This window comes from Callorhinchus milii, unplaced genomic scaffold, assembly GCF_018977255.1.
Source record: "Callorhinchus milii isolate IMCB2004 unplaced genomic scaffold, IMCB_Cmil_1.0 Scaffold12, whole genome shotgun sequence".
Taxonomy (NCBI): domain Eukaryota; kingdom Metazoa; phylum Chordata; class Chondrichthyes; order Chimaeriformes; family Callorhinchidae; genus Callorhinchus; species Callorhinchus milii.
The window spans coordinates 9,474,978-9,500,418 of record NW_024704753.1 but is presented as its reverse complement, the minus strand read 5'-3'; the positions used below and the strand labels follow the sequence as shown (position 1 = coordinate 9,500,418).

The 25,441-nt window shown below is 40.8% G+C and overlaps 2 protein-coding genes across 5 annotated transcripts in view; both read right to left on the bottom strand.

Annotated features, from left to right (window-relative positions):
• Positions 1-9: 9 nt before the first annotated feature.
• LOC103190125 (ADP-ribosylation factor 4) lies at positions 10-10,551 on the bottom strand. Its single transcript, XM_007910796.2, has 6 exons — positions 10,348-10,551; positions 7,324-7,404; positions 3,623-3,732; positions 3,322-3,393; positions 2,346-2,471; positions 10-1,591 (listed from the first exon to the last, which is right to left on the bottom strand). Exons 1-6 carry the CDS (start codon positions 10,412-10,414, stop codon positions 1,505-1,507), a joined length of 543 nt encoding a protein of 180 aa, XP_007908987.1. The 5' UTR covers positions 10,415-10,551; the 3' UTR covers positions 10-1,504.
• A 1,592-nt stretch (positions 10,552-12,143) lies between these two features.
• Positions 12,144-25,441, bottom strand: part of dennd6aa (DENN/MADD domain containing 6Aa) — a 36,351-nt gene continuing 23,053 nt past the window's right edge. For 2 of the 4 annotated variants that reach the window (XM_007910797.2, XM_007910799.2), the window contains exons 11-20: positions 23,764-23,859; positions 23,258-23,352; positions 20,577-20,642; positions 19,227-19,291; positions 17,390-17,479; positions 16,872-16,925; positions 15,895-16,004; positions 15,261-15,363; positions 14,093-14,167; positions 12,144-13,188 (exon numbers count right to left, since the gene is read on the bottom strand). In XM_007910797.2, the coding sequence (XP_007908988.1) occupies positions 13,057-13,188; positions 14,093-14,167; positions 15,261-15,363; positions 15,895-16,004; positions 16,872-16,925; positions 17,390-17,479; positions 19,227-19,291; positions 20,577-20,642; positions 23,258-23,352; positions 23,764-23,859 (886 nt within the window). In that variant the 3' untranslated portion in view covers positions 12,144-13,056. Of the gene's footprint in view, positions 13,189-14,092; positions 14,168-15,260; positions 15,364-15,894; positions 16,005-16,871; positions 16,926-17,389; positions 17,480-19,226; positions 19,292-20,576; positions 20,643-23,257; positions 23,353-23,763; positions 23,860-25,441 lie in introns of those variants that run through there. The other 2 variants (XM_007910798.2, XM_042339610.1) reach the window with 2 other exon arrangements.

The following is a 25,441-nucleotide window of genomic DNA, read 5'->3' as shown; positions in this document are numbered from 1 at the left end:
GAAACTTTATGAAGATACAATATGATTTTATTGAAGAACTTGTCAAAAATGTGAAGGTTTAAATAATCAAGCTGACCAATTTAAATAGTATTCTGAAACATTATGCTCATTACTTCGTTACATTTGATTAAACTGCAAATTGCAAATAGACATGCTTATAATCCACAAATTACCATTTCATTTTACATTTGAATTAACTAATTTATACAAAAGTGGTTAAAGCATGCAAAAAATTGCATTAAATTAATAAAAACAAGTGTTTTATAAAGTTCATTTTGTTTAATTACGAATTATGCCAAATGGATTATGTAGATGCCTTTCATTATTTGAACTTTGATTTTATGAAATCTTCCAGTTTCATGAAGACTTGTCCATCCATAGACAAAACAACTAACTATATTACATGGACAGCAAGTCACACTGGTACCAAAAGCAACATGCAACATTAAAAAGTTACAAGTTTTAATATACTAGAACGACAATTTGCCGAGATTAACCAAGAAATAGAAATCTGAATGTGGAAGCATGCTTGCAGTGCAATAAGGAGTGGATCTTATCAGTGTTCTGAAGTCAAGGCTGTAATTGGGTGTAAAGCTGGTCAGTCGCTTATTTTGCAAAAAGGCTGCACTTAAGTGTCAAAAATACAGCACATGGGATACTGAAACCTAGGTTGCCAAATACAGATATCCACCATACTAAAAATAATCAAACTTTAATACTTTTTTTGTTAAATCAGAATGTTCCACCTATTTCAGATCAGTATGGGATGGCAATACTCATTTCAGAGACTACACCCTAATAAAAGTCAGAATAACCTTTGAAATGGCTTCAATACTATCTATGCCACCGACGAAAAATGAGAGCTCAAGGGAGCAGGACAGAAACCTGCAATCTGTGTTCTAATGGAGCATCGGTCAAATAACAACAAAAATTCTGTTCAATCGACTCCTTTTCCAACAATATTTTGTCTTACTAGCTCCAAAACCAAGTCATTTTCCTTCCTTCCACTCTGATGCATTTGATTCAATAATAGGAGGCAGCACCAGATTTAATAAAGTGGAATGATATAGAGGTTTCTCTTTCAGCAGTTTGTTTGGATGACCAGAACCATCAGAAAATGCAAGAAAAAGGATGGTATAAACTTACTGAAACAATAGTTTATCTGGCTAAATAAAGGTACTTAGTTAATTCTGCAGTTATTACATAGGTCTAGGTATAGTAGCTTATGAGGGAGCTAAAATTGGAGGAAATGCATTTTTTCTAAGTATTTCAAATGATCTGTTTTAAGTCTTCCACCAATTAATGTAATCAACCACAAATATTTGCAACAAATGGATGAGTTCGAATTAAGTTGCACTACCAAAGAGAATAACATTTTCAGAAATTACACATTTTTTGAAAGATTGAAAACTACCTTGTAACAAGCCTAAACATGTTACAAAACGCGTCTCATCCTCCTGTTAAATAAAATTTGTGGCTGCCAAATTAGATTACATCATCAGATCTAGGACTTTGTCAGCTCTATAGATAACCAGTCAAGTCCCTCACACAGGCCAGTTCCTTGCGTAGCACAGGCAGCCTGGACATACCACTGTAAAACAAAAAAATTGCAGTTATGTTCTAAGGAAACATTTTCCCAAATGCACTTAATAGACTAATACAATATTCTACTTTAAACCAGAATTAAACTATTCAACTCCCTTACCCAATTCTTTCAACTGGACATTAGTGTTTCACAAATGCTCGTTGCCCTCTGATATAACAATAATACTTGCATTTGACATAGCGCTTTATCACGTCTTCGAGACATCTCAAAGTACATCACAGAATATACTGTAAAGTGAATTGACTATATTTTGTGTGTGAGCGAAACATGGCAGCCAATTGCTATCTCATGAAATGATTGTTATTCAAATGAGCATAGCAAAATCTTGTTGGCTATTCAATGAGGACATTACAACCAAATCATTGGAAGTTTCTATGACAAGACGAACATAATTGGGGGAATTTGTCAAATAGCCAAAGATGTTCACTTTTCTGAAAAAGTTCACTTTCTGAAAAGGTCTTGGTAAAATTTCAGAATGCCACCACAAACAAGCAGGATCCATCCACCATGACTATTTGATTCAGGGCAGTATTTTATGCATTTTCAAATGTTTGCTATTCATATTTTAAAACAAACTTATTTTATTACTTTGAAGAACATTTTTAGCTCATATGAATGCAGTAAATTTTTTTTAATAAAAAGCTTTGCTTAATGTATGCATCACACAATGAGTAATAATTAATGTCAGTGTCAAAATGTTCTAGTCAGTGGTAATTGATAAATAGTAAATGGGTCTTACAGTTCTGTTGCGAAGGCTAGATAGTCCTAATTTTTCTGTCATTTCACCGATAGCCATGGCATTTGGTAGGTCTTGCTTGTTGGCAAATACCAACAAAACTGCATCTCTTAATTCATCTTCTTGAAGCTGGAACAAGGTCACATGTTTCAAATTAATTTTAAAAATAGAGCAAAACATTTATTAAAATATGCAGAGATAGACAGGAGTTCATACCCAAGAGTGGCAAATCAAATGCGTTTGAATTGTTGGCATTAAACAAGCATTAATGGATTATTGGGCTTTTTCACAAGTTGCAAGAAATATGAAGGCAAGGAGTACTATTGCAGTTGTACAAACATCAGATTTAATTTGAATTTCATAATACTTGCATCTGATATAATTTTAATCGTCGTTGATGTGACTCAAAGCTTCAAAGGATGTACTATAAAGTGGATTGTATTCTGTGGCAGAATCGCAGCAGCCTGTTGTGCACAGCAATGTCCCACTCACAGACATGGAGGGCGTGACTAATTTTATTTGGGGGATTCTTGGCCAGTTCACCAAGAGAACTTCTCTTTTTCAAATCCTGCCAGGGGATCATTAACATACACCTGAACAGGCAGATGAGTCTTCGGTTTAATATCTCATCTGAAGGACGGTACCTCCAACAGTACCACCCCCACCCTCCCCCCCACTCCTGACATTGCATTAGTCCATAAAACCAGATTGCATCAAGCCGTCGTGACCATCTATAGTCAGCTTAGACTATGTGATTCTGATGTCAGGCTTGAACTCGTAACCTACTGTCCCAGAGGTGAATGTGCTGCTACTGTGCCAGGCTGCCCTTTTGGTCCTCCAGCTTAGTGAACGAAGAAAAAAAAACAGTAAGCATCTCAAGAGTTTTGATCATAATTATTAGATTTCTGAGCCATATATAGGTTTAAAAAGTTGAATATACCAGAAGGGTATATGAATATGAAATCCAATAGGCATTTACCATTTTCTTCAACTCATCCGTGGCTTCCTGAATTCTTTCTCGGTCATTGCTATCTACGACAAAAATAAGGCCCTGTAACAAAAGAAACGTTCAGTTAACATTTCTCAAAATTTTTACTGATTCAACAAGCAATTTGAAGCATTATAAATTTGCAGTTTAGCAACAGTCACAGACGGGATTTAAAAAGTGCATTAACTACAAATGATGTGGAGTACAATCTTTGCATTTGATATAGCAACATCTCAAAGCGCTTTACAGGATACATAGATATATTGTAGACTGTATTTTGTGGGCAAATTACCTGGGTATTCTGGAAGTAATGCCTCCATAAGGGTCTAATTTTGTCTTGACCACCAACATCCCAAACAGTAAAACAAATGTTTTTGTATTCCACGGTTTCAACATTAAACCCTACACAGAGAGAAAGAAAAAACACAATTAAGGTCCAAACTAAAATCCTTTTCAAATCCCAAATAATGGAATGACTTATTTGCCTTAAAGGTATCACTGAAGTAAAAATGAGGGCTCAAGGGAGTTGGACTTTTATTTCTATATTTTATTTATATATTTATATTTTATTTTATTTATATATTGCACCTGACAGCTCAAATTCAGTTTTATAATACTGCAACTAGTAATAGTTTGCCTTCAAATCTTGACATCTAATGACTGTTGTAAAACTACTGCCAAGTGTGAAACTGACCTAGCAGAACTCTGGGTCAATGCCTGGTGATTATCTCACTGGGCAAACAAGAGAATGCTAAAGCTCGCCTTAAAACTTATTTATTTGTGGGAAGTGGGGAAGAGCAAAATGCTTCGCAGGCATACAACTTTGCTGGATGGTTCATGAGGACAGGATTAGACTCACTTGCGAGCACTCCTCCCACCACCTCTTCCAGTCACACATGAAGAATGGACAATTGGAAATGCTACTACTTTTGGTTAAAATGGCCAATTTAACGGTTAGCAATATAGAAATCACACTCCTAGGTACATTTGTGTCCATCACAGATTAAATTTTAAAGCGTGATCAAAATCAACAGTTTAATTCATTTGTTTTGGATCTTACATAATATTTTTAAATAAAGCTCCTGTGTATCTATTTTTACAAGGTGGAAATTTATTATGTGTTAATAATCAATTTGACTTCTTGAGTCAGATTAAGCGTTCAAACATTGATATTCTAAAACAGATGCTGAATATTAACTGGTGAAGTCTTCCTAGCAGTTCACAGTGAATTAAAGTTTTGAACTACAAAGGAGGTCGTTAAAATGATGAAAGGTTTTGATAAGGTTAACAAAAGGGAAGATGTTTTCACTTGTGGGGGAGACCAAAACCAGGGGCCATCAATATAAAATTGTCACAAATAGATCAAAATGGGAAGTTAGAAGAAATTTCTTCACACAGAGAGTAGTGGGAACGTGGAACATGAGGGAGAAAGGAATAGGTTATGCTTGAAGGCTTAGTTGAGGAAGGGCAGGAGGAGGCTCATGTGGAGTCCTGTAGCTCAGTAGCTCAGTGGTTAGAGCACTCGCTTTGCAAGCGAGAGACCTGAGTTCAATTCCAGGCAGGTCAGGGCAAAACATTGGGCAAGTTTCCTTACTCCACACGCCTAATAATAATCCCTCCAAAACAAAACAATAATAAATTGGTCATTTTCAATCTACGACTGTTTGTGGGACATTGCTGTGCGCAATTGGCTGCCGCGTTCGCCCACAAATATACAGTCAATTCACTTTACAGTGTGTTCTGTGAAGCGCTTTGGGACGTCCTCCCGACGTGAAAAGCGCTATATCAAATGCAAGGATAATTATTATTATTATTAAACACCAGCATAGACCAGTTGGGCCGAATGGCCTGTTTCTGTGATGTGTATTTTTAATGTATTCTAGTATTATACTATGCTACAAAATTATAATGCAGTATTATATAGGTGGAATATAAACTTTTGATTTATTGTAAAGTTCAGCCCCAAAACTTCCCGATCTAACATTACTTTCTTCCTGTAATTTCCATCATTTAGTTAATATACTTTTCAGTTTTTAAATTTCCACTAAATCTGAGGCACAACAACAAATTTATATAACACCTTTTATGTTGTGAGGATGTCTTGAGGTGCCAACAAGAAGAGGATGAATAAGATAGCATAATTGCCAGTGACTAGAAGCCAAATTAAGAAGTCGAGTTAGGGGAGCAGTACGAGTTCCAGTCAATTTTTAAATAGTATATGCCTTAAATTCAGATGACTTTCAGCTATGAAATGTAGATTGCATAAATCTGAAACACGATGTTTAAGTATATGCCAGGACTGAATAATGTACACACATACAGCAAGATTGAGAGATGACAGTCAGCTTTATTCATATTAAGTACCCAGCTGTACCCATTGCAACCAAAGGATCCAATATGGAATGTAGAAACCATTTAGCTTGCCATAAACAGTGTGTGTTACACCTTAAGGAAAACTGACATACATGTGCGATGAGCTTGTTTGGGTCATAGCTCATAAACGATAGAAGATCCTCTCAAAGCTACACTAACTGAAAGAGTTTACTGGGTGATTCAGCAGGTCCTCGAGTTATTGCAAGGCTTCCGTGTAGACAACACTTGCAGTTTTTCCTCCTTTGGCCATGATGCACAAGTTTTGAGATGAACCCACACATGAGCATCAAATATAGAATTGTCCATGGGAAAAGCAGGGCGTATTCAAAAAAAAAGGCCAGCAACCTTTAAGCTCGGGCCCTGTGCCTTGTTAATTGACACTGCAAAGCACTTTTTTCGAACAGGGAATTGGAGCCTTTTGAAGTCAAAAGAGCAGTCATTTGGGAGCAGTGGGATGCGACGAATGAATACATCGTCCCTGGAGTCCTGTAGCTCAGTGGTTAGAGCACTTGCTTTGCAAGAATTGAAGCAAGAGGACTGGTGAAATGGGCACACATGGCGGAAATTTAAATGTGGAAAAATGCGAAGTGATGGCATTCTGAGAGGAAGAATGAGGAGATATAAGCTAAATGGTACAATCGTAAAAGGGGTGCAGGAACAGAGAGACCTGGGGATCCACATAAGCTAACTTCAGTTATCAGGAGAGACTAGAGAAGCTAGGAACACTCTCCTTGGAGCAGAGAAGGAAATTTGATAGGTGTTCACATTTGATAGGGGATTCGACAGGGTGATCAGGGATAAACTGTTTCCACTGGCAGGTGAGTGGGTCTGTAACCAGAGGACACAGACTTAAAATAGTTGCTAAAAGAACCAGAGGGGAGGTGAGGAGATTTTGTTTTCACACAGCTAGTTGTTCAGATCTGGAATACATTGCCTGAAAAGGTGGTGGAAACTGATTCAATAACAACTTTCAAGAGAAGTATATTTGGGGAGGACAAATTTGCAGGGCTATGGCGAGAGCGCGGGGAAGTGGGATTAATTTGGACAACTCTTTTAAAGAGCCACCACAGACACAATAGGCCGAATGGCCTCCTTCTGGGCTGTATAATTCCATGAATATACTGTAAAGTGAATTGACTGTATATTTTATGGGCAACACATGCACAATAAGTCATAAAGACTGAAACCATGTAAAGGAAGAACTCTCCTTTCATAGGAATATCTATCCTGTATCCAAAAAAAATCTACAATCCAAAACATTGTCATTTTGGCAAAACAATGCAGCTGGAAAAGGAGATGGGGTATATTTTAGCGTCTCAATTTCACAAAAAGACAAATCCTCATCAGCAAGATAAAGAACAGTCGTGGTACAAACCCCTAGCCCCTCTTCATTGGCTAGTTCACCCTAATTAATAAAACCACACCTTTTCAAATATTCTAGGTGAAGGGCCAAGATCCAAAGTATCAAGCACTCTCAAAGATTGAAAGGGATGAGAACACGAAAACTGAGCAGTAGCAGGTAGCACCATGCTGTAGATTCTAGGATAAAAGCAAAAAATGATGGAGGTAACAAGTCGCACTAGTTTGATGCTTTGAAAATAACTATTATAGTTTACTTACCAATCGTTGGAATTGTTGTGACAATTTCACCTAGTTTCAGATTGTATAATATGGTTGTTTTACCAGCAGCATCCAAGCCAACTAGAATGAGAAGAGAAAAGAGAAATTAGGTTAGTACAAAACTTCCTTTAACTGAACTTGCATACCATTCACACAACATAAAGGAGCCATGGCTGAAGATTCTAACACTGAATCAAAGAAAAAAAATCATTGTCATGAAGATCAGCATTTGTCCTTGATTGTCTGCTGGAACTCAATCAAGAGGCCATGAAAATAAGTGGAGTTCCCTATAATTTAGTTTTCTACTGGTATTCAAAGAACTTACATCGTAAGACAGGTCTGTCTTGAAGAACTGGAAGCCTATCACTTTAAGAATGCACATAAACTTGCATAACTGTTATCTACCAGGAATTAAAATGATCATTGCTTTCATAATTATCCTTACATTTGAAAAAGAGCCTGACACTTCAGAAGGAGGATTTCTCAAAATTTACTAGTGCACCAACTGTGTATTTATAAATGAACACTACAGACAATTTGAAGTGAAGGACTATTTTTTAGTGTAGAAGGATTGTTGACCAGGACACTGGGAAAATCTCCCTCACTTCTTGTTTCAAATAGTGCCACGGTATCTTTAAATGTGCACCTGCACAGGCAAATGGGAACACAATTTAATATCTCATCTGAATAACAGCACCTCCAACACAGTGGTCCTCCAGCACTCTACTGGAGTGTAGGCCAACACTGAGTTCAAATTCTTGATACAGTTTGGGAGGAGGTGGTGATCCCACAGTCTTCTGACTCGAGAGACGAAAGCACTACCAACAAATCCAGACTCACACCCAACTACTCTTTAATCATCTGAGCACCTGAAAATTGTTTGGAGTAGATCAACATGGATGCATTGATCTCAAAAGAGACCATCTTAAAACATTAAAATAAAAAGAACCCAAAAGAATAATTGCCAGTAAATCAATCAAACCTCTATTGGGTGCTGATGGTATGATACGTTTCATGTTGTAAACCACAAAGGCCACAGTTCTGAGTGATTTCCCACATTGGAATCCTGCAGTGTCAGATGCAATTATAGAAAATTCTTTGGACCTTTTGAAGCAATATGAGCACCATTTTAATCCCAACATGCATCTCTTACTTGCATTCTGCACAGAGCCGATTAAATATGGATAGTCACCAGCAACTTTTAAAAGGATAAGATGGGTTAGCACTAATTACAGTACTACAGCCAACAGGACTACAACAACAACAAGATTCCATTTCACGTCGGGAGGACGTCCCAAGGCGCTGTACAGTTGGGTCAGGACCCGAGCAAGGGGGAAATGGTCAGGGTGAGGGGAGGGAAGGGAGGGAGCGAGGAAGGGGTAGAGAGTCGAGAGGGGAGCTGAAGGCTCGGTCAAAGAGAAAGGTCTTGAGACCGGCCTTGAAGGAGGAAAGGGAGGAGGCAAGGCGAAGGCACTGGGGGATAGAGTTCCAGAGCCTAGGGGCTGAGAGGCTGAAGGCCCGGCCACCGATGGTAGGGCGATTGGGTCGGGGGATGTGGAGCAGACCGGAGCCAGAGGAACGGAGGGTACGGGCATATAGGTAGGGGGATAGTAGGTCGGAGAGGTAGGAGGGAGCAAGGCCGTGAATGGCCTTGTAGGTGAGGATGAGGATCTTACTTCAGCAAGTGGTCTGTGCCTACCAAATTCATATAGAAAACTTAAAACTAAGGTTTTATTGCAGTTTCGGTGTTTACATGTGAAAGATGTGTCAAATTCATACAAAACATGAATTAAAAGGATTCAAACCACAACATGGATTCAAGACTGTTTGTGCAGGCTGCGGCTTCATAATGACTCTGTTCTACCACATCTTGCATTTGATATTGCGCCTGATCACGTTTTCGAGACGTCTCAAAGCGTTTTAAAGAATACACTGTAAAGTGAATTGACTTATATCTTATGGACAAAACACAGTAGCCAACTGTGCACAGCAGTGTCCCAAAACAGTCGTGGATTGAAGTGACCAATCGATTATTATTTTTTTTTTGAAGTAATTATTACCCCCGGAAAAGCGATCCGCCAATCGACTAACAACCGGGTTTCTACTGACTACAAGGTAAACAGAGATGCGTGGAGTAAGGAAACTTAGCCAACATCACGCCCTGCCGGGATCGAACCCAGTTCCCTCATTTGCAAGACGAGTGCTCTAACCACTGAGCTCCAGGCCTCCACATCTAGACTCTAAATCAACTCTTAGCTTCACCCATTTTGAATTCATCTTCCTTTCTCTGATACTCCTTTCAACCTTTATGGTATATTGAATATAGAGAACTGTATTCTCAATTGAGAAATGCTATCGCAATTAAAAATGTTATCACCCCAGCCAGAAGAACAGCGACAGCAGCAATAAAAATGTATGCGAAGCCAATAAGACAACTATTCCGGTTAGATCCCAAACCACTGTTAAAGTTAGGAGAATTTTGTGTGCCTTGGTCGCCCTACACGTAAAGTCCGGTAGTCGATCCGAGTCGCGCCGTAGTCCGCAAGGTCCGCACGTAACTCCTCTCCGATACGCTGCGTATCTGTTTCAACATGAACACAACCAACTCGGGCCACATCGGCCGAAGCTTCCAGACACGTCTTGTGAAGGCCGGAGCGGTGAGGGAAAAAGGGAAGGGTGCGGCGCATTCCGCAAATGCCGTTATAGTCGCATTTGAGTGCAGCTCATCCATCGCCTTTTGATCCGCGCGCTTTGACCGACTATCACAGGCTGACGGTCACTTCTGCAACCTCCCTTTTTAAAAAAACATTCGCCCGAAACGCAGCGAGAGGGAGAGAACACGCATTTAAAATAAAACAAAAACAAACAGGGCCGATAGGCCGGCGGTGCCGACGAAAACAAAAGAAAAAAGACGACGAGGCTCGAGCCTGAATAAAGAGCACAGGCCGCACCGGGAGAGGAGCCGCAGAGCCGCCCAAGAGGAAGAGGAGACGCCGAGAAGAGCCACTTCCCTCGTTCACTCACCCATCAATATCCTAACTTGCTTCTTGCCGAAGAGACGTGACATAAAGCCGGACAAAAGCAGCCCCATGGTGAGCGGTCGCTTTCCTGGCAGCCGCCGCTTTGCCTCTAACTCACTCGTCTCGTTCGTTCACGTTGCCACGTCACGCTCAGCCACGAGCTCCAACGCGGCCCGAATGACATCACCGACCTTTCCCTGCATGCACTGCGCTCGCGTCACATTAAGGTGCGTGAGAGGGCGCGGCCGTCACCTGCTCTCAGCCATCAGACAGCACAGCACAGGGGCTGTTTGCTTCTGTTGCAAATTGGATACAAATTGGACCTCGTGCTTAATTATTTTCGTACAACCGATTGCGCCAAATTCTTACTGCGTATATAATAATGATCCTCCCGTTTAGCACTGGTGTGACTGTTTTGTAGACAAACTTATATGTTATTATAATATACTCGCTGTAGTTCTTGGGGCTTTGCTTGCAACTGAAGCATCCGATATGGAATGTAGTGATTCGGTGATGATGGGTGCCATTTAATTTGTAGTCTCGTCTTGATCATAGTTAAGCACAGCTAAATGGAGTGAATGCTGGGCGTCATTTTGCCGTGCTCTTGCAGTCCCTTCAGCATTCAAGTCCAGCCGTGCTGTTCTTTACCAAAGTGGAACCTTGATCTGGCAATTTGAATTATTCACCTGGGCTCTCCTCCCTTTCGGCAAATATAAGAGCGAGACCCTCCTGCTTGGCTCCAGTCAGCTCCTCCATATCTCAGACACTAACAGCATCTCCCTCCATAGATGCACTGTACATCTCATGGAGCCAATATGGAACCATGGTGTCCTGTTCGACCCTCAACTGTCCCTTCATCTCCCACATCCATGCCATGACCCGCTCCACCTTTCCCCATCTCTGCAACATCGCTCAGCTCTGCCACTGTCACACACCGCAGGCTGTCGAGACCCTCAAACAAGCATTCATAATATCCAGGCTCGACTTTGCAAATTCCTACCTGTCGCCCCCCCACCCCTCCCAACTCCTCCCTCCATAGGCTGCAGATCATCCAAAACTGCAGCCTGTGTCGTCTCCTGCAACAGGCTCCACGACCCTCGCCCGACTCCACTGGCTTCCCATCACACAGAGGATACAGTTCTTTGCATTTTACCCACAAATATAGTCAATTCACTTTAGTTTATTCTGTGAAGCGCTTTGAGATGTCTAGAAGACATGAAAAACACTCTTATCAAATGCAAGTATTATTATTATAGTTCAAGATCCTGGTCCTCACTTTCAAAGCTCTCCATGGCCTTGCTCTCCCCTACCTCTGCAACCTCCTAACCCCTTAACAACCTACCAGCTACCTCCACTCGCCCACCCCCCCAACCTCTGCAACTCCATCCCGCAGTCCCTCTGCCTCGTCCCCATTGTTGTCTCCTTCAAGACCTGCTCAAGACCGTGAGAAATTCTTCGACCATGCCTTTGGTCACTCTCCTTCCCCCCACCCTCCCCGATCCCCAGCTCGGATTTGAAACACTGATTGTCTCGCGCTTTGGGACATCCTCCTAACGTGAAAGGCGCAATACAAATGTAATTTTGTATTTTGTTGTTATTTTCAAATTAGATCCTACAAAATTGTAATCCAGTATACACTGTGTAATCCAGTAGAAAGATGATCCAGTTTAAGACCCAGAAAAGGAAACAATTTATCAAATGTAACCATAGTATAACAATCTAAATATATTTTAGAATCAGTGTAAAAGGTGGATAGAAGGTATCCAGCGGATAAAGAACTTCCAATGACTAAAAAAACACTTCCAGTAATAAATAGCAAAATATTTATTTTGTCTGCTCACAAGTGGAAACTAAACAATTCAGCGTTTTAACAGAAAAGTTGAAGCATTCACCAGTTGGGAATTTGAAATGCAGATCAAGCAAGACAGGGTTTCAACCTTTGACACATTGGTGGCAGCTCAAAATATATATTGCAATCTAACGTTCAAAAAACAATCACATATGAATTATTAAAAATTGTAAAGTTTATTTTGTTAGAAATTATTGAGTCTCTTTACATTGTGCTTTGGCATAAAGTCATGAAGCATGGTCATATTTCTATTGATTAAAATTTGTCTGAATATCTTGCTTTTGATCTGAAAGTTACATGTCAGTTTATTAGTTTAAATACAAATAGTTGGTATTCTATACTGAACATTAGTTTAAGAATATCACTTTATATGAGAATAGACATTTTATATAAAAATGTAAGCATGTTAAAATATGCATCTAGAAAAAATACCACCAAAATTTAAAGAGCAACTATATCAATATTCTTGACATGATCTGCAAGTACAAATATTATTAGTAAAACTCCCTTGGTTGTTCTCCACAGATAGCAAATAAGATCTGGTCAAAGGAAGTTGGCTGTCAATAATGCAGTACAAAATTCTTGATTATTAAAATAAAGGTAGTCATTTCATACTTAAATGTATTCAGTTTCAACAGTGATTGTAAATTTCAACCTATTTTCTTTACCATCACATGCAATCACATATACCAATGAATCTTCTTAAAAGGCTCTGGGTAAAATTCACCTGGTAAATCAACTTTCATGCAATTTTTAACTAAAAGATTTTTTCGCCCTTTAAGAGTTTTTTTGTTTAATGCTGATCTGGAGTGTTTTATAGTTCTTTCTGGGAAAGTGTCCTTTAATAGCAGAAGAGTGCAAAGATTATGTTGCACCATTTTTTAGTAAGATGCTCTGCAGGTCCTCTGGCAGTGATAAAATAATGGCATCGATGTGCATTTGAAGTTTCTCCAACGTGTCTTGTTTTACAGGAAGGCACTGTTGCTTAGCCTGCATCTGAACAAACATAATACATTTTAAAAAATCGTAAAGAACCTTTTGTACATAAAAATGATAAAAGATTGAAGTTATCATAATAATACTTAAATTTGATATAGCACCTTATCTCGTAATTGAGACGTCTCAAAGTGCTTCAGCAGAATATACTGTAAATTATAACCATTCAATATTGAAACACATTAGGAAGTAACACAATGATGTAGAATTACAATTGCATATTCCCTTTTAGTGAGTGGTTGCCTCAGAAGTTAATTCAATATCCAAGAAGAAATTTACAGCTAATTCCAATCCTGTCCTCATCTGATTGTGGAGTCCTGTAGCTTTGTGGTTACAGCACTTGCCTCGCAAGCGAGAGGACCTTGGTTCGATTCCTGGACGGGGCAAAGCGTAAGGGATGTTTCCTTACTCCACACCCCTTTGGTTTCCTAGCAGTATATGGAAACCAGGTTGTTAGTCGATGGGCAGATAGCTTTTACGGGGGTAATAATCCTTTCAAAAAAACAAGAAAAATTAAAACATTTTTTATTCAATCCATGACTGTTTGTGGGACACTGCTGTGCGCTATTGGCTGCCGTGTTTCACCCATAAAATATAGTGAATTCACTTTACAGTATATTCGGTGAAACGCTTTGGGATGTCTCGAAGATGTGATAAGGTGCGATAAGGTGCTAAATGCAAGGATTATTATTTTTATTATTAACAAAAAAAATGGATATGGAACAGGAGGGAGAATGCACTCCCTTTAACCGGACCAATTGCTTACTAATATCTGTCCAAGACATGCATGAGCATCTATTGGGTAGCTGTTTCTGAGCTAAGAATATTCCACAACACTGTGCGTGGTAACAACTAGTATTTGTGTACCTTACATTCTCAGCCCATCATTAGGTTTTGTACTTACCAGTTTCTCTTTCAGTTTCAGAACCAAATCAACCACCTCAACCTCTGTGTGCTTCTGAATCCATATCAATAAATCCTGTATAGGAGAAAATAATATTCACATTATCCAAAAATGCTTACCATGGTTGCATACAAAATCTTAAATTTTGTTGCATCTGATCGTTCGTTTTTCTCTCACTAATATTTTATCTTTACCTCTATCTCTTTTATGCTATTCCCCATTTTGAGAAAGCCCAGGCCAAACATCAACCTCGATTAAACTTAGATTACTGTTATTGTTGTGCACAATTGGCTGCCACGTTTTGCCCACAAAGTATATAGTCAATTCACTTTACAGTATATTCTGTGAATTGCTTTGCGACGTCTCGAAGGCATAATAAAGCTCTATATCAAATGCAAGGATTAGTATTATTATCTGAATAGTTGCTCAAGGTAGCTCAAACACCTTTCATTGTTGCTCTGGTGATCACTTTGTAATTCACAAATAGCCTGGACAATCCCCATAGTGCAGGGTAACCTTGGAGAAAAACGTGACCAACAGCATGAAATGCCAACCAGAGCTGCAACTATAGTCTATAAACGCATAAAGACAGATAGCTCTAATGGCACATTTCTTATATTTTAAACAATTCTTACCTAAAACTGTCAAGCAGAATAATGTTCAATCAAAAATCTTTTACAACATTCCTTGACTGATAAACTTCTTGTTTTGGTTTTCAAATTCCTACCAGCCTTCATCTCCCAATGGCGATATTCCAGTTCTTTTGAGCCAGGTTTGCTGCTCAAATCCACTTCTTCCACTCCACTATTGGAGCTCAAACCTTCAGCCACCAAGACTCTTTCTTCTGAAACGCTCTTCAAGAACTACTTCTCCTTGTTACCTCTCTCCTTGTTACCAAAAATCTCCTGATGAAATTTCTTCAACTGTGGCTTAATTACCTAAATTCTTCCACTTTGTGCTTAGTTGCGCCCTTAGTTAAGATTTTCTCTCATAACAACAGTGTCTTTTACAGAAAAGAATGCTCTATGAGCATAAGTTGTCAGGTTTGACTACTGATACAACTTCCTTGTCACCAGTTATTAATCCTAGATATTCATTAGAACTAAAATGTAAACATACACACAATTTAAGCTCAAGTTTTACTTTTGTTGCCTTCAGTTGTACTTACTGCATTACACAAGGCCTCTAGATGCAAAGCTGACAGCTTTTGCGTCATTTCCTTCCATCTCAACCTGAACCAGCCGTCAAAATTTGGTGATTTCAGGAACTGCCTTAATGGAATGAAAGGCAAAACACTCATTGAATACCGATATGGAAAATGAAACCTACACTAAGAGGAATGTATGCGTTTTTTCCAGCTACATTGTTAACAGAAGTGTGAAATCAAATTAGCATAAAGCACAACCATACAAACAAGATTAAAATGTGCTCACCGTGCAATACACATGTTCATAAAGCTGTCAGAAGAGAACTGATGAACAACACACCTTTAGAAGAGCAACATCTATCTTATGCAGCATTGTGTGGATAACTCACAAAACACAGTTACACGTCTACCTTTCTTTTGGAAAAGGATGCATGTTTTGCCATGGCTTTATGAGACACTAAATGGTGTCCTATGTAGCATTTTGTACTGAGATAAATTTCAGATTTTATCCATTATTGGAGTTGGCAACATAAAACGTTAACTGCCCATAATTATTTAAGCCTCTATCAGTTGCTCGTTAGAAATTGCAAAAAATTGATGCCACAGGAAAGCAATATGAATTGCAACAAATAATCCTGTATCTGTTAAGTCCTACCTGTAAAGGCCTATCCAGTCTCCTTTTAGTCTAGAAGTGAGTTGTGGTCCTGCTTTTTCAAGTGTTTTCAAAAACTCTTCCGCTATGAAGGGCTTCAATTGAGGAGGGCTCTAAAGACACCATAGAATTAATAATAAAATACAATTGAGCATCACAGAATTAACTGACAGAGTGCAGCAATAAACTTTATTCCTCAGGGCTCTGTCCTTGGTCTCCTCCTTTTCAATATCTACACCTCAAGCACTGACAGCATCACCATCCAAGGATGCACACTAAGCCAATCCGGAACCCTGGCTTCTTGTTTGACCCTCAACTGTCCTTTCTATCGCACATCCGTGCAGTGACCCACTTTGCCTTCCCTTACCTCCGCAACATTGCCCTGCTCCGCCACTGTCTCACACCGCAGGCCGCCGAGACCCTCATACATCATAACATCCAGGCTCAACTATGTAAACTCCCTGCTTGTCAGCCTCCTTAACTCCTCCCTCTAAAGGTTGCAGATCATCCAGAACTCTACAGCCCATGTCCTCTCCTGCACCAAGCTCCCCCACCTCAACAATCCTATTACAACCATCCTCGCCTGACTACTAGCTTTCCATCACACTGAGGATAGAGTTCAAGATCCTGGTCCTCACTTTTAAAGCCCTCCCTACCTCTGCAACCTCCAAACTTCCTACCAACCTGCCCACTCCCTCCGCTCAGTGGGTTCTGGCCTGCTTCATATCCCCCGCCTTGGTGGGAGGGCCTTCAGCCACTCTGCCCCACCCTCTAGAACTCCATCCTGCGGTCCCTTCACCTCCCTTGCCTCCTTCAAGACCCTCCTCTTCGACCGTGCCTTCAGTCACCCTTCTTCCCCCCTGACCTCCACCCTCCCTGATCCCTATCCCCAGCTCAGGCACAAATGTAATTTTGTTGTTGTATCTAAAAAGACTATCCAAGTAATGAAAACTGAAACGGTTGACATAGCCTTCACTAACCTTCCACGGTGAAATACTTTTCTGTAAAGGCATTAAACTGGCTACATATCGTTCCTGGAATAAAATTTAAGAATCATTTAGTGAAACTGATGCTGCATTATTTTTCTTTTACAAAAAATGTATTTCAGCTTTGAAAGGTCAGTTGGTAAAGTCGCTTTACGTGTGAAACTGAATACTACTGGGATCCAGTCTGACTCAGCATCAATCTCTGCTCTATGCTTATCTGAGCAGAAAAAACACGACATTACAGTGGGTTACAGACGCGTGTAGATGTCAGTGTCTTTAGGAGAGATTTCCCTTCATTCAAACACTTGCTACTTTTTGACATATTTAAAAATGCTTAACTTTATCAAATTGGGAAAACTGAAAGCGTACAACTTTTAAAGAAAGGATAAGTTGGTTCCTAGTCAGATATAGATTGGCCAAAGTAATAAATCAAACAAAAGTTGGAAAAATCAACATCACATTTCTTGATATCACGTTAAGAGTTAAAGTTCCTAATTAAGTTCCTAACTTACCAAAGGAATGATGAAGCTTTGCGTCAATTCTAAGAAGTAGCGTCTAATAATTGCACTCTGTGCTTCTGATGGGCGCTTCTGCTGTATTCCCTGTAAAGATATAAGTAAAATGGGAATTGTTCTGAGGCAAGGGTTTGAAAATAATTGCTTTCTAGAAGAAACGATTGGATAACAAATAGATGTAAGAACTAGATAGGCCAGCCACCAAGGCACATAAAAGCAACACAAGAAATATTAGCTTCCATCAGAGGTACATATCAATTAATTTGACAAGTGTGTTAGAATTTACACTTTTTGTATAATGTTAGAATCATAATAGATGTTGCGAACAGGTTAACTTTTAAGTTAAGTGTGGGGGGCAACTGGACTGATACTCATGATTAACACTCAAGAGCAACAAAAGGCAACCCTCAAGAATAGCAGCTAACGAGTAAGTTGCTTAAACTAGAGGACCTTGGTACCATCCCGGGATACTGAAAAGAAATAACCAGTCACTTAAAAGGAATGTACTAATGATCCCACCTAACAAAATAACAAGCATCAGATAACAGGGGTCTTAAGGACAATGTGTATGTGTGCTGAGGCACGTACACCCCATGAGGTGTTCACGTGAACCCAGTATGATTTTGACCAGGTGATCTAATGTCCGCACCATGATTGGACGAACATCGGTGTAAGATAACTTTGTGTACCCCTATTATCTGATGCTTGTTATTTTGTTAGGTGGGATCATTAGTACCGATAACATCCCGGGTCGCGGAGACAAGGGTACGGGAGATGGGGCCATCCCGGGCTGCGGAGACAAGGGTACGGGAGATGGGGCCGTCCCAGGTCGTGGAGACAAGGGTACGGGAGATGGGGCCATCCCGAGCTGCGGAGACAAGGGTACAGGAGATGGAAGACAGAGCTAGAAACACTAAGACTGAGGATATCAGATGGAAGATTGAAAGCTGTAAGCAAGAAGACTGAAAGCATGAAGAATCAAGCTTGTGTGCTGGAAAGACACAGTGTTGAATTCGGGGTATCTACGGTGGTATTGTTCTGTTATAAGGTCTGTTGATTGTAACGGCCTTTGGTCTGACCCATCGGGATATTGGGAAATAACGAACAAATAATAATAAAACAGTCTGATATCCGGTTAAAGGAATTAGCGTTATTTCCTTACAGATTTGGCTGATTTTATCTTCTAACAATTTGGGATTCGGCAGGATACTCTGAATTAGTACACTCGGCAGTTGATGTGTTTATGAGTCCGGTACGACCGTAACTAGTAAATAGTTGGGAAAGTGGCCGTGGTACTCGCAGAAATTAGGAGTCCAGTAACACCGTAACTAGTAGATAGTTGGGACGGTGGCCGTGCCTGCGGGCAATTAACCGAGTGTATTAACCCATTGGGATTCTGAGTATTAAAGAACTAATGTAATCCATTCGAGCGAGTGTCTCTTATTTGGATTTTCTAACAAGTGTACTACCATTCTAATTAAGCTTTTCAATTATTACACAATTTAAGGCTAATTTTTCCAGGATAACCCTTAAATTTAGGTGAACAGAATTCATATTTTGCCCCGGTTATGAAATTTCCCCACACTCAAGGAATCAAATAATGATGGCTGCTGTGAGAAAACATTCACACAAGTGCAGGCAGGATTGTACTGAGAGTGGCACAAGACATTTAGAGGTATAACTTCAGTCTTGATCTGTCCATGCTAAACCTGATCTGAGACTGCAAGGTGGTGATTTTGATTACGCAAGTGCAAAAGTCAGCAATTCTTACCTTGCTCAGCAATAAATATTTTTCAATTTAAAAATGTCTAACAATTCAGTTGTTAAAACTTACCTTCTGCACTTGTTTTATGATGTCCTCATCACGGCTCAGAAATGTTTTGTAAGAAGTGTACACTCCTGCAGAAAAGAGGTCTATAGTTGCTACAGGGTAATCCCATTTTAAATGTCATTAATTAGAGCCCGTGTTACAATGGGTCCGCCTTTGACCTGACCAGTCAACCTTGACCACTCTTGTGAGTATTATTATAATAATAATCCTTACATTTGATATAGCGCTTTTCATGTCGGGAGGACATCCCAAAGCGCTTCACAGAACACACTGTAAAGTGAATTGACTGTATATTTGTGGGCGAACGCGGCAGCCAATTGCGCACAGCAATGTCCCACAAACAGTCGTAGATTGAAAATGACCAATTTATTATTGTTTTTGGTTTTGGAGGGATTATTATTAGGCTCTGTGTGGAGTAAGGAAACTTGCCCAAGGTTTCGCCCTCTGCCTGGAATTATCCTACTAATCTTTTAAAATAAGTTTAATAATACAGTGGGAGTCGGTTAGGCCAGACACATCGGGGATGGCCTCTTCCACTGTGCCTTCGGTCATCCTACCGCCACCCTCTCTGTCCTCCACACCTCCTGATCCGAACCCCCAGCTCAGTTGCGATCCCTGACTGTCCAACGCCTTGGGACATCCTCCTGACATGATAGGCGCTATACAAATGTGATGTGTTGTTCTTGTTTCCAGGGGTAAACAAAATACCATTACCGCTCAGCAGAGGAGCGCCACCGATGCCGTATAAAAGTATGTAATAATGTTGTTTCACTCAAAGTAAACAGTTAAAGTTAAAATCAGGATTCAGTAAAATATATTTACTTTGTTTAGCTGCAAAATACCAGCAGAGTGGCGGCGCTTCCTCCCTCCCATTGCCGTTCCCATTGGATGGGAAGGGGACCGATTACTGGCGGCGCTGAGGTGATTGGCACCCTGTAGCCGTTTGTGAATGGATGGGCTCCAGCCATTCACAAGCAGTTCAACTGTCAATCAATTGTGATTGTCCCTCTCTTGTTGTTTCCCATACCTCCACCCCCTTCACTGATTGACAGCACAACTCCAGCAGCTTGTGAATGATTGGAGTCCGCTGTCAATCAATTTTAGACTACTTCCTTGTGGCTCAATGGACACACAGAAGGCCCAAGTGAGTACAGAGGTGACCAGGGTAGCATTTTGCCTGGAGTAACTGGATTTTTGTCTGAATTAACCACCATATTTAAAACCGCTAAGATTACAAATGTTCGATTTACCTGACGTCCCAGGTTAACTAGCATCCGGCAAAAGCAGATTGCACTGTACTTCAAAAATAATAGTCCATTAGTTTAGAAGTTACTGGTGAAAACAATTTTTAACCTGGTTTAGAATCCAAAGTCTTCAAATTTTTCAGTTTCTTCACTTTGACTTGCTTTGGAATATCACCTAAAAGACAGAACCATAGAAGTCAGTTCTGAAGCATGAAACAGCTTAAGCAATAGGAAGAGGAAAAAGAGAAGCAACATCCAAAATGACTTAACAATAAAATGTTAGAGAAACAACTATTTAAAATGACTATTCTTACAATATTACATTGTATGGTGCCTTTCACGTTGGGAGATGTCCCAAGGCGCTGGACAGTTAGGGATTTGGATCCGAGCTGGTGGGGGGAGTTTGGGTTCAAGGAGGATGGAGGGTCGGGAGAGGGTAGGAGGGTGGCCAAAGGTACGGTTGAAGAGGCAAGGGAGGGAGCGAGGCAAAGAGAATGTGGGTTGGAGCTCCAAAGGGTGGGTCAGAGAGGCTGAAGGCCCGACCACCGATGGTGGGGCAAGTGGAGCAGGTCGGAGCCTGCTGAGCTGAGAGAGCAGAGATAAGGGTCACAGAGGTAGAAAGGGTGAGGTGGACCTTGAAGGTGAGGATGAGGATTCTGAACTCTATCCTCTGAGGGATGGGGAGCCAGTGGAGCCAGTTGAGGGGCAGATGGGGTCATGGAGCCTGGTGCAGGAGAGGACAAGAGCTGCAGAGTTCTTGATGATCTGCAGCTTCTGGAGGGAAGAATTTGAAAGGCCGATAAGCAGGCAGTTCACATAGTCGAACCTAGACATGATGAAAGCGTGAATGAGGGTTTCAGCAGCTTGAGGGGTGAGGCAGTGACGGAGCCAGGCGATGTTGTGGAGGTGGGGGAAGCCAGAGTGGGTCATGGCACGGATGTGGGGAGAAAGGACAGTTGAGGGTCAAACAAGTTGTCTGGATTCCTGACTGGCTCAGTGAGGTGGAGTGTGCATCCATGGATGGTGGTGCCTGAGGTGTGGAGGTGCTGACGGGAGCCAATCAGAGGGCCTCAGTCATGTTGACATTCAACCGTAGAAATTTAGCTCTCATCCAGGACTTGATGCTTGACAGACATTTGACAGACCTTCCCGAGTGGTCCTAGAATCAAGGGTGGAGGCAGGGAGATAGAGTTGAGTGTCATCTGTATACATGTTGACCCCATTTCTATGGATGATGTCACCAAGAGGGAGCATGTACAAGTTGAAGAGGAGAGGACCAGGGACAGAGTCCTTGGTGGTGGAGAAGGTTGGTGGTGGTTAGTGGTGGAGAAGAGGAGCCTAGAGTTGTCCTTGGCATCCGAGATTATCTTGGAGCAGAAGGATGATTTAGCGGAGGTGAGGGTGGGGCAGTAAGTTTGGATGTGGTCCAGCCAGATCTGCCGATGGACCGTTAAATTAGATTTGAGCCGGGTGCTTTCGGCAGCATGCGCCTGTGCCTTGAGGGTCGGAGGTGGCTGGTGTACCAGGGTGAATTGAGCGAGAAGGAGGTGGTTCGGGAGGTGAGGAGGAAAGTGCATTGAGAGTGGTGGAGAGGGGTTGTGGAAGAGAGTGACAGAGGAGTATAAGTCAGTGCAGGAGGAAGCCTAGAGGGGGAAGACTTCAGAGCAGCGGAGAGGGAGTGCGGGGAGATCTTAATCTAGGGGCGGCAGGAGATAGAGGTAGGTTGGGTGGCAGTGGGGAGAGGGAATGAGGAGTTAAAGGAGATGAAGTAGTGATCTGAGATGGCTTTGTTGGTGATGGTGAGGTCCAAGACGCTGTGGCCCGGGTAATCACCAGATCAAGCAGGTGGCCATGGACATGGGTGGCAGAGTGGATGTGGAGGGAGAGAAGTCAGCGGCGATAGAGCAAGAGGGGGTGAACTGCAGGTTGAAGGATGAGGAGGCGTTCAGAGCAGAGGTAGAGGGAAGCTAGAAGGAGGGGAAGGAACCAGAGGAATAAGCGGAGAGGTCAAGTGAGGACTTGGAGATGAGCCACACCACCACCATGGTGGTTAGGTCGTGGGGTATGGTGGAAGGTTTAGCCAGCTGGTGTAGTCTCAGTCAGAGGGAAGGTGTCGCCTGGGGTGATCAGGTTTCAGTGAGGGCCAGGATATCAATGTTTCCATCAACGATGAGGTTGTTGACTGCGAAGGCTTTGTTGGAATGGAAGCAGACATTTTGTAGGCCGATGCGGAGGGGACAGTTGGAGAGGAATGTGCGAGATGGTGGTGGGAAGATTGGCAGGAGGGGTAGGAATGTGGATGAGGGAGGAGAGGTTTGCCCTTGGGGTCTAGGGCTGGTGGACCTTACGGTGATAATTGGGGATGGGGCTGCTGCTGGACAGCCAATGCCGAGTACCATGGTGAGCCTGATGGAGGTTTTCCAGGCTGGAGCAGAGGGAGGCTGTGGAACGGTCAAGTGGGGAAAGGAGGTGAAGAGGATGGAGGGAGAGGAGGACAGACACGGAGTGATGCAGGGTAGAAGACAGGGATGGAGGCATTTTGGAGTAACCGGAGCATACACTTTCTATTAACATACACTATAACCATATAAAGTAGAGAACAGTATTACAACTAATTTATAAATCTGTTCACAGGTAATGAACTCTTCGAAGAATTAAAAATGTTAATTCAAAATACATGAAAAAGATTTTAAAATTAAATTCAGACCAAAATTAAACTGGATTTCAATGATGAGATATTTCCCTAAGAAACCAATGCAGTTCTGAATAAGAATACTTAATTATATTTACCTGCTGGTTTCATGTCTCCTATTCGGATAATGTGGGGCCAGTGCTGTAATGTTTTGGCAAAGAAAGGGTTGGTCACTCCAAGAATGACAGATGGTCTAAATGACAGGAAGGGTAAAATATTAACATAAAATAAGTAGACTAGCCAAATGCAGAGATCAGACATCTTAGATTGTAATAAAAGTACAAAGTCCCATAAACAGCATTGCAAATTAGCATTGCAAATCTACTTGGTTTAAGCATTAAACTATAACATGCGTGGATCTCTAATGTAGTTCCTTAATAAGAAAACTCGAAGTACTTCATGCTGCCTTGCAGAAAATCTACTTTGGCACAATCTACTTTTGGAGCGGACATCCACTGGTTAGTGTGATGTATGTTCGGTTCCAAAAGGAGTCTCCGCTTCGATTCCAATTAAAAACAAAACATAATTGTTTGTAGTACCTGAAAGGTGCACCTCAAAATCGTGTGATAAAATTGTTTTAAAACTGATAAGAAGTTGTACTCACGGGGCTTGCGTTCGGGTGGTGTACTCTTTGAATTCACTGTCGTGGATGGTGAAGTAGGGCCTGAAATCACTGCAGTATTTCAGTGGTAAAATGCAACTGTGGACATGAAAAATAAAAACTTATAAAGAACTCCAAATCATTTATTTCAACTGTTCAAAAGGATAATTGCAATAGATCACTCTATGTAGATCTTTCACATTGTAATTTTGTTGTTCTTCAATACGTAACTTATTTCTGCATTGGCAGAAAAAGAGGTGTCATGCACAAGTGTGGCTCAATTGGTTGTCCTCTCAAATCTGGGTTTAAGACTTACACCAGGAATTAAATTCAACAACAACTTGCATTTCTATAGTGCTTCATGTGGGTGTTGTGATCCTGCTTCATAACTGAAATTGTGAACATATGTAGTTGAAAGCATTATTTTGATTAATGGTTAAAAATAATGATGTAACTAGAAAAAGGTCAAGATTACTTGTTATTATAGCTAAAGATTGTTGAGGATGTCTGTCCATAGACAATTCATGTTTTAATTAGTGTTGTGAAGAGGTTTTCCCACAACAAATTCATGTTTGTGTTAAAGATGTTTTCTATAACAATTCAAGTTTTATAACAATTCATGTTCTTCTATAACAATTCTGCAGATTGTATTTTATTATTCTTTTTATGTGAGATAATTGCTTCATGGACGTGAGAAAGGAAGGATTGTTTATTCTTATCCTGCCTGTGGAAAATTGATTATAAAAGACGTATGGCTGAACGATACTTTGTTCAGCCTCGGACATAGCACATCAGGTGCTGTCCACATATGAGCCATGTGACAATATAAAGCTACAGGAGTCCTATAGCTCAGTGGTTAAAGCACTCGCCTCGCAAGCGAGAGACCTGGGTTTGATTATGGGCAGGGCGAAACCTTGGGCAAGTTTCCTTGCTTCTCATAATAGTCCCTCAAGAAAAAAAAACAATAATAAAATTGGTCACTTCAATCTACGACTGTTTGTGGGACACTGCTGTGTGCAATTGGCTGCTGCGTTTTGCCCACAAAACACAGTCAATTCATTTAACAGTATATTCTGTGAAGTGCTTTGAGATGTTTGGAAGCCCTATATCGAATGCAAAGATTATTATAATATTTTATTATTATAAAGTGGTGAAGCAAATATGTTGTTCCAGGGTTAAAATCCGTCAGACTTAGACTGTTCCATCAACTTTCATTAACTCCAGCTATTTCAGAAAGAAGGAACACTGCAGAAATTCCAGAACATCTGAAATAGTTTTAAAGATAACGGGAGAAGAATTACAACGTATAACAACTGTCAAGTAAAGTGCACAGATCAGCTGTCCATCATTAAATTCAACTTTGACTTTATGGTCAATTAAACCCCAGCAAAAGGTTTTGGGTGTGAATCAAGAAACTTTCCAATGATGCAAAACTTTGCCAGCTGTTCGGGACTTTCATCAACTGACTCCATCAAAGAAGCAAGATTCGGATGATTTATGGACAAAGCAATTATCGATTTATTTACTTTAATACAGATATTTGTCTATTCTATTGACTTGTCTGTTGTGTTTGTGATATTTGAACTAACAAACTTTGCATTTCATATTAAGTAAAGAAATTTTCAAAACACAAGTTGCTCGATCCCTCTAATCTCAGACTTCCGTCCCATTTCCAACCTAC